The following is a 16,419-nucleotide window of genomic DNA, read 5'->3' as shown; positions in this document are numbered from 1 at the left end:
GGAATAGCTGCCAGTTCACATACAATGTGCCACTGCCCCTTCAGCACAGCACAGATTTCATTATCCAGGTGGATAATAGGAGGAAAGGGAGGGCTAACCTCTGGAAGCCAGAACACAGATAAGTGAGCTGACCAGTATTAGGAGGGGGTGAGCTGGCTTGGACTAGGTACTTTAGGAATCAGCTTGAAACCCCTCCAAACCTTGTGTTTTTGGGCCCAGGCAGACAAAGCAATGCAATCTTTCAAGTGTTCTCTGTGTTGACACACACTGCTAAGCTTTGTGCATGCCAAGATAAAAAGAGGCAGCCTCCACCAGTCCATTATTCAGTGCTAGACAGCTTGATTATGATGGAAACAAAAGACACTTTTGCAATATTGACATTGTGATCTATGGTAACCAACAAGTCCTGAGAGGCCTGCCACATTTTGAACTGCTGTTATTGCTGTAATTAACATTTTTAACTCAATCTGATACACCTTGCCTGTCTTCCTTGGGAAAGGGTTCACACAAAATGTGATTCTATCGCAGCAATTTTTGTTTGCTCCCAACTTGGGTCATGATGTCATCACATTTCAGAACTAGTTCTGGAGAAAGATCGTAAGGAAATTCCTATTAAAGCATGGTGGCGTGGAGATAAGAGCTGCTCTGTGTCAGGAGTAATTCATGCCTTTAGCAGAATTAGGTGTGTATAAGGAAAAGCTTGTCGTTTTTCTGCAGCCTTGGACCTTCTCTCCCCTAAAACACTGGACAGAGTTATTGTTTTGTTCCAGTTCATGAGAAATTCAGCAGAAAACCTGAAAGGTTCACTGACCTGCAGTTCTCACCAGTGCCACAAGCATGGTTCTCTTCTCCTCTGCCTCTGAGTTGAAGGTTAGAGCACCAGCACAAGTGACATTCAAACTAAAAGGGAAACTCAGTTTAGACATTTAGGCAGAAAATCTTTACTCAAAGGGTGGCAAGGCCCTGGTACAGTTCTCCAGAGAGCTGTGGGTGCCCCAGCCCTGGAGGTGCTTAAGACCAAGTTGGCTGGGCCCTGGGCAGCCTTAGCTGGTGGGGGCAGCCAGCCCATGGCAGGAGGTTGGGCTGGGTGAGATTTAAAGTCCCTTCCAACGCAAGCCATGCTATGATTCTGTGAACTTGCTCCAGAGTTGGCATTTTCTCAGTCTGCGGGGCTCAGTCCTGCAGACATATCCTGACACCAGAAGCAGACAGCAAGAGCTGCAGTCCCATGAGCTCAAGCGCAGCACAGGTGTGTGTAATAATTGATTTATTAACCTGGTAGGCAAATGGAGAGGACAATACTGTATCTCAGAACAAGACTGTCTGTCTGGGCAATAGCTCACCGAAGAGCCAGCATTTCTGCAGCAGATGCCAGGGAGGCACACAGTGCCCAGCTGGGGGGCTTAGCAGGCTGTTCCCCTTTAAGGCAGCCCTGGTAGGCTCACTCCCAGCCCAACTCCTGCCCCGTTATTTTTGCAAGGCTAACTCAGCCCAGCCCAGCCTGTTGTTGTTTTTCATGCTGATAGAACATACCGCAGCTCCGATGTGAGCAAACACGTTAGTATCAACAGAGCCTTTTCCCCAAGCTAAACATATTATGGCATCAGCAAATTACAAGGCACTGTAAATTAGACTCCCTTTTGTGCAGGCTCTTCTTGCCAGGCCAGGAGCACATCCCTCCCTGAAGAAAGGGCAGCTCCTCTGCTCCTTGCACGGGGCCACGTGCTCAGGCATAGTCCTGGTCCCATCATAGCATGTTGAGAGCACCCAGGGAGCTCTGCAGGGCACAGGACGTGTGTCTCCAGGCATTTGTGCAGAGAACTGTTTGAGTACAGGTGTTTCTCTAGGGGAGGACAGCCTCTCCATCCCATGCATACACCGAAAGCTGCCTTTTGTCATGTTAGCTTGTGCCCACAACTAAATGCATGAAGGGAAGTATGGGAATCTCCATGCTGTCCCCCAGTTTCTGAGCACCTGAAATGAGGAAGCGCTCAGACAATTCCCCAGAGCACCTGCTGGGAAATCCTGAAGCAGGTAAACAAGTAAGCAGGCTGCCTGGCAGACCTGGTGGAAGTGATTTTACCAGGCCTTTTCCACAGAACTGAGAAGTGTGGAGAAATGCAATCATAGGTCTGAGGAAAAAAAAAAAAAAAGAACAAAAACAAAAGAATAATTAAAATGAACTGTTAAGCTCTTTTCTCTGGAAAAAACAACCGAAGCAGCCCACACTCTCCCATCCCCCTCACTGGCAGTGAGCTCCCAGGAGCAACCTGAAGCTATGGGCTCCCACACTGCCCCACGGCACTGCTCTGCACACACATCTCTACGCAATCAGTCAAGAAAAGTCCCCCCCAGAACACAGCACACACAGGTAAATGATTATTTACAGCTGTGGCACGGGAAGCGTTACACAAGCAGAGGGTGGAGCATGTTCCAGCGTCCGTCCAGGGCTGTGGGCAGAGAAACCTATCAGGGCTGTGCTGTTTTTACTCCCCTAAGACTGACTTAAAGCTGTTTACCTTGTAATAAGAATGCTATTTCTTGCTTTTTTTCCTCTTGGCTGAAGTTGTTTTCACAGCCCCTCTGCTGCTGTGCTGCTGGGGAACTGATATGGGGCGGGCGGGAGCACAGGGCTGGGAGTGCAGCATCCCACCCTCCCACCTGCTGGACCTTCTGTGCCACTTGCAAATTAAAAATAACATTGAAAATAACAGCAGCTTTTGGGTAGCTGAGTCTCTCCTAGGAGGCAAGGAAGTGAGAAAGCTTGGAAACAGCTGTACTCCCCTCCCTGCCTCCTGTACTGTGGTCTCAGCTTTTTCGCCATGAAAAGCTGTCTGCAAACAGGGTGCAGACAAAGGCTGGTTTTGTACCTCTCGGTCTTGGGAGTCCCTACTGGGATTGCTAGAGCAGACCGTAAGCTGTGATGAGATTGTCTGTTCTCAGCCTGATGTGAAGGCGCAGTCCTTTGTCAGAGCAGACATCCTCCACCTTCCTAGAACATAATGCCCAGGGATGGTGGGTGCCCCATCTCTGCAGACACCCATTATCAGGGGAATGGTGCTTTGAGCACCTGAGGAAGCTGCAGGTGTCTCTGTTCATTGCAGAGAGTTGAATCAGGTGGCCTTTAAAGATCCTTTCCAACTAAACGATTCTATGACTCCTGGACAAAAGCCCATGATGCACCTCCCAGAGTTGTGATGTTGTGATGAAAGCACATCAGGTTAAGAAAGGATTTGTGCAATGCCCCATAACGTGACACACTGCCACAGCCCAGTCTGGCAGCCCTGGGCAAGGCAAAAACTGAAACAAAACAACAAACCTTTACATGGGAAACTTTACATCAAAATTCGGGTCCCTGACACAAAACTGGGACCGACTGATGAATCAGGCAGGAACAGAAGGCAGTTCTTGTGCCCAAGGCAAAGCCAACGGGCTGCCTGGTGCCCAGCCCCACAGAAGTACCCACAGGTTCCCATAGTCAGGGGCTCCTGGTGTCTTCAGCAAGTCACTGTAGGAACCACAGACCCTAAAAGCACCAAGTCCCTGACGCAGCATGCTAGGAATCCAGGCAGGGCTTTTCTGGAAAAGCTGTAGGAGTTGGGATGTATTCCAATCAAGCACATGAGGCTTAACAAAGGAGTGTTTTCCACTTTCTGCTCAGTGATGCTGATGCCATAGTGTGCAAGGCTTCTGCAGGGACTGCAGGCAGGGTGGAAAGCAATGTTCTGCCGAAGTTCTCAGTCACAGGCTGGGCTGCTGTAAGCAGGGGAATAGCAACCAGGTAAACTGAGCAGCCTGTGGGGTAGCAGGAATGAGGAAATCCTTGCAAAACTTTTGGTATTGCAGTCAAATGGGAGTTTAAAAAAAGAATCCAGGTCAGACACCCAGTTGGGTGAATGGCTGTTGTGAGCATGTAACTGCAGCACTCTGAAAAATGAGAACCCCTGGTCCAGCTCTGTGGAGGGCAGTTGTATTCCCCCAGCACCAGCCATCTGAGCAGAGTGGCTGAGAAAGGGAAGTCTACTTGAATATGGTAGCGTGGCTTACAGAAAGCTTAAAGCTACTTTTACCCCATTAAAAAAGCTTCTGAGTTTGTATGAATATTTCACAAACATTCCTTATCATCAGCTATCACCAGCTCCACTGGTTATTTCTCCATTGTCAGAGTTTTGAATGCCTTAATGCACTATATATATTCTCAGAGCAGTACAGAAAACAAGGGCAAATTTATTACGAGAAATGTTTGGGTAAATCAGAAGCTGAACCTGATAAAGGCACAGATGGTTTTCTTAAAATGATTGAATTGCAGAAGCCAAAGAAACCAAGAGGCTGATGCTATTCCAAAAACATCCTGAGCAATTCTGTGAAATACTCAACCAGTGTAAACAAGCATGTAATCCCCACTGACAGCAGAGTTCAGTATACACAGCTACAGCACCACCTGAGTAACAAATACGAAGTGGAAAATGCCAAGCAGCAAAGTTCCCATTGTCTCTACAAACACCATTTCAGTACAAGATGGCTATAGCAGCAGAACATCACAATCACATGCAAAGATTGAGACCCAACGGGAAATTCTCCCAACACATCACTCCTTTTCTGTGAATATGGTGTAGACGTCTGAATGACTTCTGAAAAGGCAACTAAGCAAACCTGCACGTTGTGTGAAATATATTGGAAGAAGGCTGTGAAGCTCCTTCTTGAAGCAATAAATACATGAGTGTCATCCCAATTGGGCCAGGGACAGCTCTTGGGACTTCAACCCTCAGCTCATCTCCATCCTTGGATAAGAGATACTGCCTCTTGTCACCACCCCTCAACTGGGATTGTGAGCTGTATGGTGTTATGGTTCCCCTCAAACTTCACCTTGGCTTTCCAGTCAGCTAGATGGCACCCCACAAACTCTATCTCCCAATGACAGTTTACCCATGAACCAAGTGAAATTGAGAGTATATCAAACAAACAAGCTGGCATCTGACCAGCTGATCTTATGCTGGTCTTCCACAGGTGTGAGTCTCCTGCAGTGCCCTATCTATGCCAACAGCTGAGACATCCCATTGCCCGTCTATAGGTGACATAACTTGTTTTCCACATTCTTCTGCCCAGCCCCGTACTCCTGCACAGGAAGTGTCAGAGCAGAACTTGCAAAGTCCTTAGAGAGCATAAAAACATGGGAAAAAAATAATCTCAATGGAAATCCTTGACTAATTGACAGGTTGGAATAAGAATGACCATAGATCCCGAACTATGCCAGGCAACCAGTCTGCTCCAGGCACTGCAAGCTCACTCAACCACATGCCTGTCTGTTTTGCTTTGCCAGCTTTAGGCCTAATTAGCTCTATTCCTTTTGTTTGTATCACAAAAGCAAATAGCCCTTGGAGGGAGAGGGAACACAGTAGGCAGCTCCTTGACTGAGTGCAGAAACAGGCTTTAAATGAAGTTTGCTTTTCATCATATGCACTCAAAATGATGGAAAGGATGAACACAAGAGTAACAAGAAATGGAAACGTTTCCAAACCAGGCAGAAACAAGGGGGAAAAGAACATCTTGCACAGAAGACACATCCGCACATCTCCTTCCCCAGATAAACACAGAGAATGCACTGCTGAAACACAGAACATCCCTCCTGGGAGCACCACTGCTCCACACCCTGTCCCTTCCCCATTCCTGCAGCTCCCACTCCCCTGCAGGGAGCTATCTGCCTTCTCCCTGCCCCTTCCTGCTCCACCCAGGGTGCAGTCTGCCTTGCCGAGGAGCAGACCTTCTAGTTCCTAGGCTGCAATTGTAGCAGATTATTGGGTGAGTTTGTGCCAGAGGCCACAACTGCCTGACTCATTGCAGAAGATCTGTCCCCACCTATGTGCTCCATCTCGGCAGGCAGGCTCCCAAAAACACAAGTGCCACTCCTGTCTTCCATACACTCTGTCCAAGTACTGTTTAAAATGTAAGAAAAATGAAACGATGCAGATCGTTGTTCCTTACAAAAATCCATTTATTGAAATTGTTTAAACACTTTATACAAGTTCCCAATACAAGCATCTGCTCCCTGGCACAGGGTTAATGCAAATACAAAAGCACAGACCTCAGCAGCTCTAGCATGACCTGAGCTGCCACCCCTTAAGACAAGGTACAAGGTCTCGCAAGGTCCCACTGTGCACAGGGCAATTCCCCATCGAGAAGTAGGAGCCATGTGACCCAGCTCAAGTACAGGTCAACATCAGATCAAGCCTGAAGCAAATGCTTTGGTTGGTTTCTTTAGTAGCTTTGATTTATGTTGCAGAGTCAGGTCAAACAGAGGTACAAGGCTTATATGAAGCACTAAGGCTGTGGTTGCACACAGATCTCCCTGTCTACAAAAGAAACCCAGTTACCTGATGTCTCTGAACACATTCACCATTATAAAGCTTGGTTGGAAGCAACCAGCTTCCATCCTTAGATAAATCAAAGTTGAGCCTTGGAAGCCGATATCATCCTTTTAGGAACACCAGACTAATCTTCAGCCAGCCTTACCAGTATTGTTCAGACACTGGTGACAGACTGGTTTTAGGGTAAGGGGTGGGAACCCATGAGCTGCATTTTCATATAGGACTTAATATGCAATGATGGCTTCATCTTTATGATGCTGGGTTTCTTCCCTCTTTGGCAAGCTTGGATTGAAAGAAAACGCTAGAACCTTTGGGTCAGTTTCCTTGGAATTTGCCTTCATATCATGACTGAAAGTATTTGCAAGAGTAAAGATAAGGTCAAATGACAGTACAAGAGGTATCCATGGGGAAACATCAGGGAGTGGCAGTGCATTGTTTGGCTTAACATTTTTTAGCCACATAAGGCAAACAGATCAGTAACTTATAACTAAGCCCAAACTGGAATGACTCAATGAAAGAGGGCAACACTTGTTAAAAGGTGACCTGTAACAGACATGGGGATATAGCTTTGAGCTCAGCCAGGCTGAGAACATCAAGAAATAACCATCAACAACCGTGTCTAAGGAACAAAACGACAGCCCCAGAGACAACAGTGAGAACAGGGGATTGTTTCTGTCTGCCTCTTCGCTGGCACCAGGGAGACCTGCAGCTGCTTGGGAGTTTGCTAGCTGTTGTAGCTGTAATGTTACAGCCCTTGGCCAACAAATACACCATCATCTTACCAGATCTTGTCAAAAGATGACACACAGTTAAGCAAGGCCATCTTACACTACACCTTCTGTTGGCCAACAACACATGCATACAGTTACAGATTTTAGTTTAAGTCACAGCAATTTAATTGTATCTGACCTTTTGCACAGAAAGGAAGGTGCTGAAGATACACCAGTAACAGTATAAAAACAGTTTAGATCTCTTCAAACATTCCTACCTGTAAAGTCACTTCCCCAAAATTGTTTCCCCTTAAGCTATTGGTCTTCTCTTTGTATATAGTGTTTCTTGATTTCTACACACACCACGCTGGGCTCTAACTTAATGGGATATGGGGACTGAATTGTTACCATCTATTTTTTATAAAAAAAAAAAAAAAACAAGCTAAAAAAAAAGCACCAACATCCATCTAAAAACAGTATCATTTTCCCTTTTACTCCCAAATACTAAACTTAACCCAAGCTTGGAGGCTTCAATCTTTGCAGTGGCAATACCTACAAGCTTAGGCTAGCCTTCCTCCACGGGCTGGGAGAGAAAGGAGAAGTTATGTCCAGTAGCAAAGAGGATTATAAAAATATACACATTTCTGGGAGAAGAGGAAGGCAAAACCTAGAGTCTGAACTCTGCTCAGGACAGCGGCATTGTAGTGTCCTCTCCAAATGCTTTTACTACCAGTGCTGGTGGCTCCTCTTCATCATTTCATTATACGTAATCCTTCCCTGTGGAGGGTGCATTTTTGGGGTAGCCCCGACTGGGAGGGTAGGAGGTTTCACTCCGAGGGCAGGAACAGCAGAGGAAGGCTCCCCCCAGCAAGGCCAGAGAAGCAGCTGCCCAGCCAATGAAGAGGGCTGATCCAAATTCAAATCTGGGGAGAAATGAGGAAAAGAGAAAGAGTTTTAATTCCCTCCTGTGTTCTGTGCCACCGCCACCCAAAACTAAACCAAATGAACACCTGCCATGCTGTACTATGGCATTATATCAAATGGGTCAGTACCTGGTGTTAACGGGGGTGAAAGGATCATAGAAGGCTCGAGCCACTCTGTTGCCATACCATGACGTGGCCACCAGTGCTGCCAGACCTGCACATGGAGGGAAACAATACCATGTTTACTGTTAAGAATAAAACAGTCAAAAAAAGAAATCACAACAGAAGCATGCGGCAGAACCAGCATTTGGAACACCACCAATCTGTTATTAAATAACTGTAACGTTACTGACCTGCAATGATGAAGATCACCCCACCGAAGACAGCCATCCTCATCTTCTTCACCTGGTCGTCCTCCATGCACTTCATGCATTTCATGCCAGTCACAGCAACAAACACGCCAACCAGGCCCAGGAGTATGGCGGCCACCATCAAGGCTCGTGTAGCCTGCAGGCTGCCTGCAAGACATCAGGGCTTGTGTTATCACAAAGACAACTCAAGATACAAAACAAGAATACAGGAACTCAGATTCCCAAATTACTCAAATTCAGTAATCATCATGGAGCTGGTAGAGTCACCATCCCTAGAGATCGTTAAGGAAAGGGTAGAGGTTGCACTGTGTGCCATGATTTAGTGGTATGGTGATGATGGGGGAGGAATGAACTGACGATCTTAGTGGTCTTTTCCAATCCTAACGATTCTAGGATTCACTTTGTTGTGTTATACCGGACACAGCCAAGAGATTCTTGTTTTAAGCTCCAGGACTGTTATGCATAAGGATCAGAGGACTCTCAGTCTCCTCTAACATGCACGGGTAACAGGGTATGCAGGAAATGACCTGGGAATTACCCTCAAACATCTTTTGTTCCCGGGTCATTTAAATCTCAATGGAAAGGACATATCTGTTTATCAAAAGAATTATTCAGATTTGGGCCCTACCTTGACAAAGCATTTAGCTGTGTTTTAATATGAATAGTACCATACATATGAATAGTCCCACAGCAGCAGCAGGAGCCCTTTATTGCTCAACACCTCCAAAACCTGTCTTTTGTACAAATACCTCCATGCTGATTTAGACTCTAAATGGAAAAGTAGTGAGACCCAGAAGATTAAAATAAAAATCACTATTGCCACAGAAAGAGAATTTTCCTTGGAAAAGTGAACAACTTTGTGTCCTTAAGTATTTAACTTAGACTTTCATTCTATACAGAATGTCTTAGGAACCTCTTTTGGTTTTGAGGAATTGTAGCAGAGGATGATGCCTCCCATTGGCAAGGATCACATTGGCCTGTGTTCTCAGCAGACAGATTTGGTTTATTTCCTTACCCAGGATTTGCCTTTATGTTAACTCAGCTGATGGCACACTATCCATAATATATTTCCTACAGAACTCTGATTTCATGGATAATGAAAGAAAACCAATTTTAGAAATTAAGTCATTACTGATTAAAACTTTCAGGTGACAGAACGACAAAGAGCAAGCAGTAGTAAAATTAGCCTGAGCTTTTACTGCCTGGCAAACTGGGCTTGTTTGAACAGCATGCCATTTCATATACAGTCCTGGAAGCAAACGGGGCTGGATAATCACAAGAGCAAGCTCCCAGGGGCACTGTGACTAAAGCAGAACTGTCCCCGACATAGGTTACTTAGCAGCAATGTGTGAAACACACTGTTTTAGCTCTATAACCCGTTCCCAGGTGTGCAGCACACACCAATGCATTCTGCAGGTCTGTGAGCACTGGCAGGGCATGATTTAAGCCTATGTGATACCACAGAGCACTGCAAACCCATCAGTCAGCACAGCGCATCTCCACAGCACTGCTACCATGCATCCATCAGAGCTGGACAACAAAGGTCTCTGGGCTCAACCTGAAGTAGTTTGCACAGCCAGGAGTGCAGTCCAAGAGGGTTGCAGAACACACACTTATCTCCGGTGCTGCTTTATTCACTTCGCAGGAAAATTCTTCTGAGCCACGCCAACAAGCTGCTGGCCTCTAGTTCTACCTTAAAACAAATAAGGACCAGTCTCCACACACACAGTACAACCCTACTGTTCTGGGAGTAGCTTATAAAACCTGTTAAAAACAATACAGTACGGTAATACATAGGAAAGTGTGTCACTTCCTATTGCTCTAAGACACAGCTTTCTTAGGAAACATCCCACCATCAGCTTGGCAAAGTGACATCGCACCTCCTCCAAAGGGGGAGGTGATACACCTCTGCACCACCCAGGCACGAGGCAAACCCATCTGCTTTGATTGCAGAAACTCATTTGCAAACCATTTATCACTTCTGCATAAAAATCACAACAACGGTGTCTGAAGACATTCTTGCAGAAACTGCTCTCCAATCTCAGAGAATATACATTACAAAGTAGCTTCTAGCTTACAAGTATGCCACTATAAAGACTTCTGTTTATGGGTTGTCACCTGGAAAACCAATTCAGCCGCTATCCATTTAGGGCAAAGCCTTACATAACAGCTGCAGTCTTGGAGAGGCTGGATGGAGCCATTCACTCATGCTTGACATGGGAAAAGACATTTCTGCAGCAGCACCAAATCATTCCAGCAAGTCTGCAGTAAGCTGGACTTAGTCTTACTAAGAAAAAAAAAAAAACACACCAAAAAACCAACACAAAATCCAACTCTTTCAAACGTTGAGAGTTTTTGTGAAGCTAAAAAACTCTATGGAATGTTATCTGGGTGCGTGCCATGCCAGCTTTGCAAAAGTAGCTGAACACAAGAAAAGAAATCCACATGTTCCTCAAGGTAATGAAACAGACTGCAAGAGTTCTTCTGGGGGGCTGCCTGCTTTCAGCAGCAGCCTGAATGCTCCTCACCCTCAGCACATTCCTCCCTGCTTTATCCACTGAGGGAGAGAAGGCATTTAGGAAACTCGGGGAACCAAAGAACAAAGCAGTGTGATATAGGCTGGCACTTGCAGCACTTTTACCTTCCCACCACTTCTGCAGTGTGTGCAATACATCACTGTGGCTAATGATAAAGCAAGCAATTAGTTATTATGTACTCACCTGCAACTGAGTTAATGAAAGCTGCACATCCAGAGGATGAGAGCACTAGTTTAGTATTGCTCTGCTGTTCGTGTGGACCTTTCCAGATGCTTTAAAAATGGTATAATTAAGCAGCATTATCTTAAGCTGCTAAACAGGACAGGTTAGCAACAGCACTCTACAACAACTTTCCAGCTGCATTATAGTGGAGAGAAGCAGGATTTCCCCTGTGATCCAGGAGCCTCAGAGTGGTGCAGCACCCAGAACTCCCACTCAACAGACCAGGAGCCCTTAGGACAGAGCAGCCTCACTCCAGGTTGGCTGGACACTACCAACAGATGTCAGATGGCCGTGTTTTCTATCAACCATTGTTTACTCAGAAGCCAAGCCTTTTTATTGCTAGTTAGCAACTGAGACCTGGTCTGAAAATGCCCATGGCAAGAAAGCAGTAAGTACTGTCAAGAGTCTTAAAACTACTGAGAAATGTTGAACATGAATCCTGCAGGCCATGCTAAGATATCATACAGATCTTACTTGTTCTACCCACACATTGAAACCAACATTATTTATGTGCTGTCCAACAGCTTTGACTTACAATGGCATTTGGACAAACTACTCGATAGCTCTTATCTGATGCGTAACTCACATTTTCCCCTTCTCACTACTATCACACAAATAATTGCTGCCAATCGCTTGGTTACAAAAGACCGAACTGGAGTCATTTTTCAATCATCACACTTCCTTATTTATCCTGTTTATATCACCTACGCTACACAACTATTGGGAAAGAGACATCTGATTTTTTTTTTTTGTAATGCAAAACTGCTGTTATGGCTCTGTGTGCAGATAGCTTTCTGACAGGATACTCATTGAGTGCCTTTTTTGCATACTTTGTATGGACTTCCTCCCTTCCCAAGGGCATCCATGCAAAGTGATGGCAGAACAGGTGAAGCAGATGCTGTGCAGCTCCTCTAATCTCTGCAAGAGAAGTTCCTGAAGATTTACACACAGCCCTGTACTGTAAGCAGCATGTTATACCATCCACCTCAAAGACAAGCCAAGCAGCATTCAGAGCCTTCCTACTGGGGTTGCGTTGAAACAATGCATTTCAATGAAGGAGCTGGGTTTGAAGTCCTGCAGCTCTGCCTCAGCAGCACAGAGGCATCACTCCCTGGAGGCAGGCAGTGAGGTGAAGATCTGAGCAAGTAGTGAGAGCTTCAGAGGCAGCCAAAGACCTGCTACGCTGCAGCTGTGCTGGTGGTGGACCCAAGAAGCCGGCTGATGGCTTGAAGGCTTTCAAATCCATTGCAAACCCAGCATGCTCATCATCACCATGAGATGTTCCCCCATCTGGTCTCCTCCAAATCACAAGTCCACACAGAGGAACCTGAGCCAGGCTTCCTGTTGAATGGGAATACTGACAAAGAGCAAGCAACAGTGGCCTTGTACTCTGCCTACTCCAAAGCAAATAAGGTTCAAGGTTCTCCTATTGCCACTCAAACAGCAGGGGAAAGCTGACTCAAAGCAACCCAGTCCCACCATTTCCCGATCCTTGGTCAGGAGATCCAGGCAGCCTGTTTTCCCGCAAACCTGGAAATTCTCTTACCAACAGATTTAGTAGCAGACTAACATTAACTACTAAAGCTGCTTAGCAGAAGCTGCTTGTGTAGCAATAAAGCCACTGTGTTGCAACAGACTCCCATCCCCTCTACAGACACAACACAGCACCGAACAAGAACAGCCTCGGTGGCATTCCAAGTAACCTTCTACCTTGTCAAAGCACAGCACAAATGAGACTGCTTTATCACTCCATCGTGATTTTTCATGAGGTAGGAACATGGATTGAGAAACACGGGAGCAAATTAACCCTTAACCCACATGAAAGCACGCACTCGCAGGTTCTACTTGCTTACTCCAGATGAAAGAGGTGACAAAGGATTAGGACATCCTTGTCCCTCCTGCTAACTGGAAGACCAGCCTGCCAGCCCCCCCTCCCCACCCCCAGCAGATCTGCAGCAAGCTGGGGATGAACCTTTTTTCTCCCCCCCATCATCATTTTCCCCTTCCCCAGCTCCTGGAACATGCTCAGCCAGAGTGGTAATGTGGGAGGGAAGATTTCACATTGCCATAGTGCTGTTTGACCCAGAGGGCATCCAAACCCTTGTTTATTTTCTGGGCTACAGCACAAAGGCTCATTGCAGATGTACTAGGTTTAGTGATGAAGTTGCAGATGAGTCTCAGCTTGTCTCAAGCACGGAACATCTCTAAGCAACTCATCAGTTGGTTGATGGTGTATCTCCAGCTGGAACAGCCTAAGCACAACCCAGAACGACCTCTGCTTTGAGCATGAGCTCAATTTGTTAGGTCTGAGAGGTTCCACAGCCAAAGCCCAGGCATCCCTCAGCCTCCTGCCTGCTCCCGTTCCCCCGAGACCTGGAGGAGCCCAAAGCTGACCTAGCTCCATGGACGATGCTGGAGGGCTACAAGAACAATGTGCAACAAAGCCTGTTTGCAAGGGTGGCTTTTTCTGCCTCTATGTCTACATGTGGCCACGCTTTTCACCTCAGCTAGCAAAACACAGCCTTTCTATTGCCTGAATGGGAGCATGTCCCATCCTGACATAAGCCCCCAGCTGAATGCAGTGTGGGAGGACTGCCAGCATGGTGCACTCCAGCAGCATAGCCACGTGGGAAACTGAACGCCCCTCAGTTGGCTAATAGAGCCTAGCAAGCTTGTGCCAACCCCATCTGACACCCAACCCAAGCAAGCATAGGTATACATAGAGAAATGGGATGAGCTCCCAGATAGCCACAAGCTTGCTGACAAAACTTCTCACCACTCCCACAAGAATGAATTACGGCAAGTGATGAGAGTCAAAGTAATTGCAGGATCAGAGCCTCTCCCATCGCTGCACGAGGCTCAGACACCTGGTTCTGGACACATGCACGATGCCCTGGCAAGAAAGCAGAGCTGGCAGAAGTTCTGCAGCCCATATTGGTGTATCTCCACCACATCAGTGAATACAGGAAGGGAGCTCTGCTGCACAGCTGCACCTGTACCAGGGTGAGGTTGCCAAACTGGGTAAGAGCTGGCTATCACACCTCCAGCCAAAACAGCGTAACAGATCACTGCCCAAAGACCTCAAGGGGAGAGCAGACAGGGAAACAGCAGAAGGCACAGTGCCCTTTCAGGTGAGAGAGGTTCACCTGAGAAAGCTGGGGTGCCAAAAGCAAAGACCATTTTAAGCCTTTGTTGACCTCCCCAAGCAAGAGAGCATCACCCGTATTCCCGTATTTCATATGCTTCCTGGGAATCTTCAGGTCCCTGCAGGGCCAGGACCTCTGTAAGGGGATAAAAGGCTGTTAACGACTCAGGCTCGGCCTCTGACAGTCCACTCTCCCCCGAAGCCTCTGAAGAGCCTACATTGTCCGCAGAACAAAGGTGAAGGGAGCAGCCGCTATTGAGCGCTCAGCACTGAACGGGGCAGGTCGGGAGGTCCTGGGGCAGGTTTGCAGGAGGCAGGCAGGACTCCGGGCTGGTTCTGCAGGCAGTCTCATTTACAACAGAAAGGACTGCAGCCAAAGCCCCCCAGGCAAGTTTTACCTTTCGCAACCGATTCAGGGGGCAGCCGGAGATTGCTCAGCCCCGCCGGCATCTTCGCCTCCCGCCTCGAGAAGCGAGATAAAATGCTTAAAGCTGAGCTTGTATCTGAGTATCACTGCACCCAGCCCCGATTACCCACAGCCCTACACCTCGATGGGGCTGAATGAGTGCATCGCGTTCCCGAAGGGCGTGATTTGCAGCTGTGGGGCCCACATTGCTGAGGGAACAGGAGACGCTGTTGGTGTTTGGTAGCAGTGAAGGTGGGGTCCGGGGTGGGCAGCATCACGGAGTGACACGGCGGGTGTGGGGGGGTTCTGGGGCAGGTAGTATGCGAACTTGGGGGCACTTCCAATGAGCTCTCTGTGGTGTTATGTGAAACGACACGTACGTTTCTTTGGAAAAGAGAAGGCGACCAAGGTGGTAGTTAGTGTTTTATTAATTCGGGAGGGAGAAGGATGAAGATGTTCCAGGACAAACCAATCCCATTGGTCTCGGGTATGGGGGGGGAGGAGTGTTAGGAAGATATCGGGAAAGGATTATTTTTTAAAGCCCCTTTGGATGTTAGCATAAACTACAGTCCAAGGAACTGCCCCACCACTCAATCCTCCAGAAACAGCCGAGATGGGAACAGCTCAGTGTGACAACCACTATCGAGGAGGACAAAGCATCTGGCATTACCTGGGCGGACTGCTTTGCCTAGAAGCCGCAAGTAGTGCTGCCTGGGCTGGGAGCCAGCTCACCTGCCAGCCCTCTGCCTAAAATCCCCACAGGAGGAGCAGTGATTTTCCCATGTAACATTTCCCAGAGAACAAAGTTATCCCGTCTAAACAGAGCAACAAGAACAGAACGCAAAAGGGTCAGGGCTTAAAAAGCCAATTTCTGTAGTGTTTTCATTAACTTTGCTGCTGAGCCATAGCCCAACAAAAGCAGTCCCTGTCCGTTTCTACCGCCTCAAACACTCTCTCACTCACGGCACCCGCGAGGGACCCGACATCCCCTCCCCGAGTGCTGCTCTGGGAACAGACAGAGGGCGGGCCCCTACCCCTGCCAGGTCCTGCCGCACCGAGGACACGCACCTAAGCCCCGACGGGACGAACAACGAGGCGAAGGAAACTCAGCAGAACGGGTCACCCTGAGCCCTACACCATCACCCCGGACGAAACAGGTAGTAGTAAGGCGGAGTAGCTTCAGTGAGATTGAGCCCTAACACTCTATAGGGCATCAGCCCCAGGTCAATACACCTAGTATTGTCGGCACGCCGTCAGCGATGCGGAGAGAGCCCGACGGCACCAGCACACCCGCTCCCAGCCCTTCAGCCCGACAAAACCTACCAGCGTATGATGGAAAAGACCCGATGGGACGGGCACCCCCAACCGCCGCCCTCCAGAATGAACCCGACTTACTCTCCAGCTTGAGCAGCGAGTCGTACACCTTGCACTGGATCTGCCCCGTGCTCTGCATGGCGCACGACATCCACAGCCCCTCGTAGAGCGCCTGGGCCGTCACGATGTTGTCCCCCGCGTACGATGCCATCTTCCACTGGGGCATGGCGGTGCTGATGATGATGCCCATCCAGCCGAGGAAGGCCAGCACGAAGCCCAGGAGCTGCAAGCCCCCGCTGGCCATGGCTGCGCTGGGCTGCTCCGCACCTGCGGAGGTTGGCTGCGATGAAAAACGCGGGAGAGCAACCAACAGCGCACTGGCGCCCGCGCAGCGCTGCGCGCAACTTTTAAAGACGCGCAAAGTGC

At 47.9% G+C, this 16,419-nt stretch overlaps 1 protein-coding gene across 1 annotated transcript; it reads right to left on the bottom strand.

The window, feature by feature from the left end:
- Positions 1 to 5,971: 5,971 nt before the first annotated feature.
- CLDN1 (claudin 1) lies at positions 5,972 to 16,399 on the bottom strand. Its single transcript, XM_003209130.5, has 4 exons — positions 16,075 to 16,399; positions 8,352 to 8,516; positions 8,128 to 8,212; positions 5,972 to 7,998 (listed from the first exon to the last, which is right to left on the bottom strand). The coding sequence occupies exons 1-4, from the start codon at positions 16,295 to 16,297 to the stop codon at positions 7,836 to 7,838; spliced, it is 636 nt and encodes a 211-aa protein (XP_003209178.1). The 5' UTR covers positions 16,298 to 16,399; the 3' UTR covers positions 5,972 to 7,835.
- Positions 16,400 to 16,419: the final 20 nt, after the last annotated feature.

The sequence above is a fragment of the Meleagris gallopavo genome, chromosome 11 (genome assembly GCF_905368555.1).
Source record: "Meleagris gallopavo chromosome 11, MGAL_WU_HG_1.1, whole genome shotgun sequence".
NCBI classification, from domain to species: Eukaryota; Metazoa; Chordata; class Aves; order Galliformes; family Phasianidae; genus Meleagris; species Meleagris gallopavo.
Note: the sequence above shows the minus strand (reverse complement) of the source record. Positions and strands in the feature narration are given on the sequence as shown.

Excerpts from the sequence above, each read along its gene's own strand:
- CLDN1 (XM_003209130.5), bottom strand. The coding sequence starts at position 16,297 with ATGGCCAGCGGGGGCTTGCAGCTCCTGGGCTTCGTGCTGGCCTTCCTC. Across the intron at positions 8,213-8,351 it reads GGTGATCTTCATCATTGCAG|GTCTGGCAGCACTGGTGGCC; the intron begins GTCAGTAACGTT and ends CTCCATGTGCAG. Across the intron at positions 7,999-8,127 it reads TTCACCCCCGTTAACACCAG|ATTTGAATTTGGATCAGCCC; the intron begins GTACTGACCCAT and ends ATTTCTCCCCAG.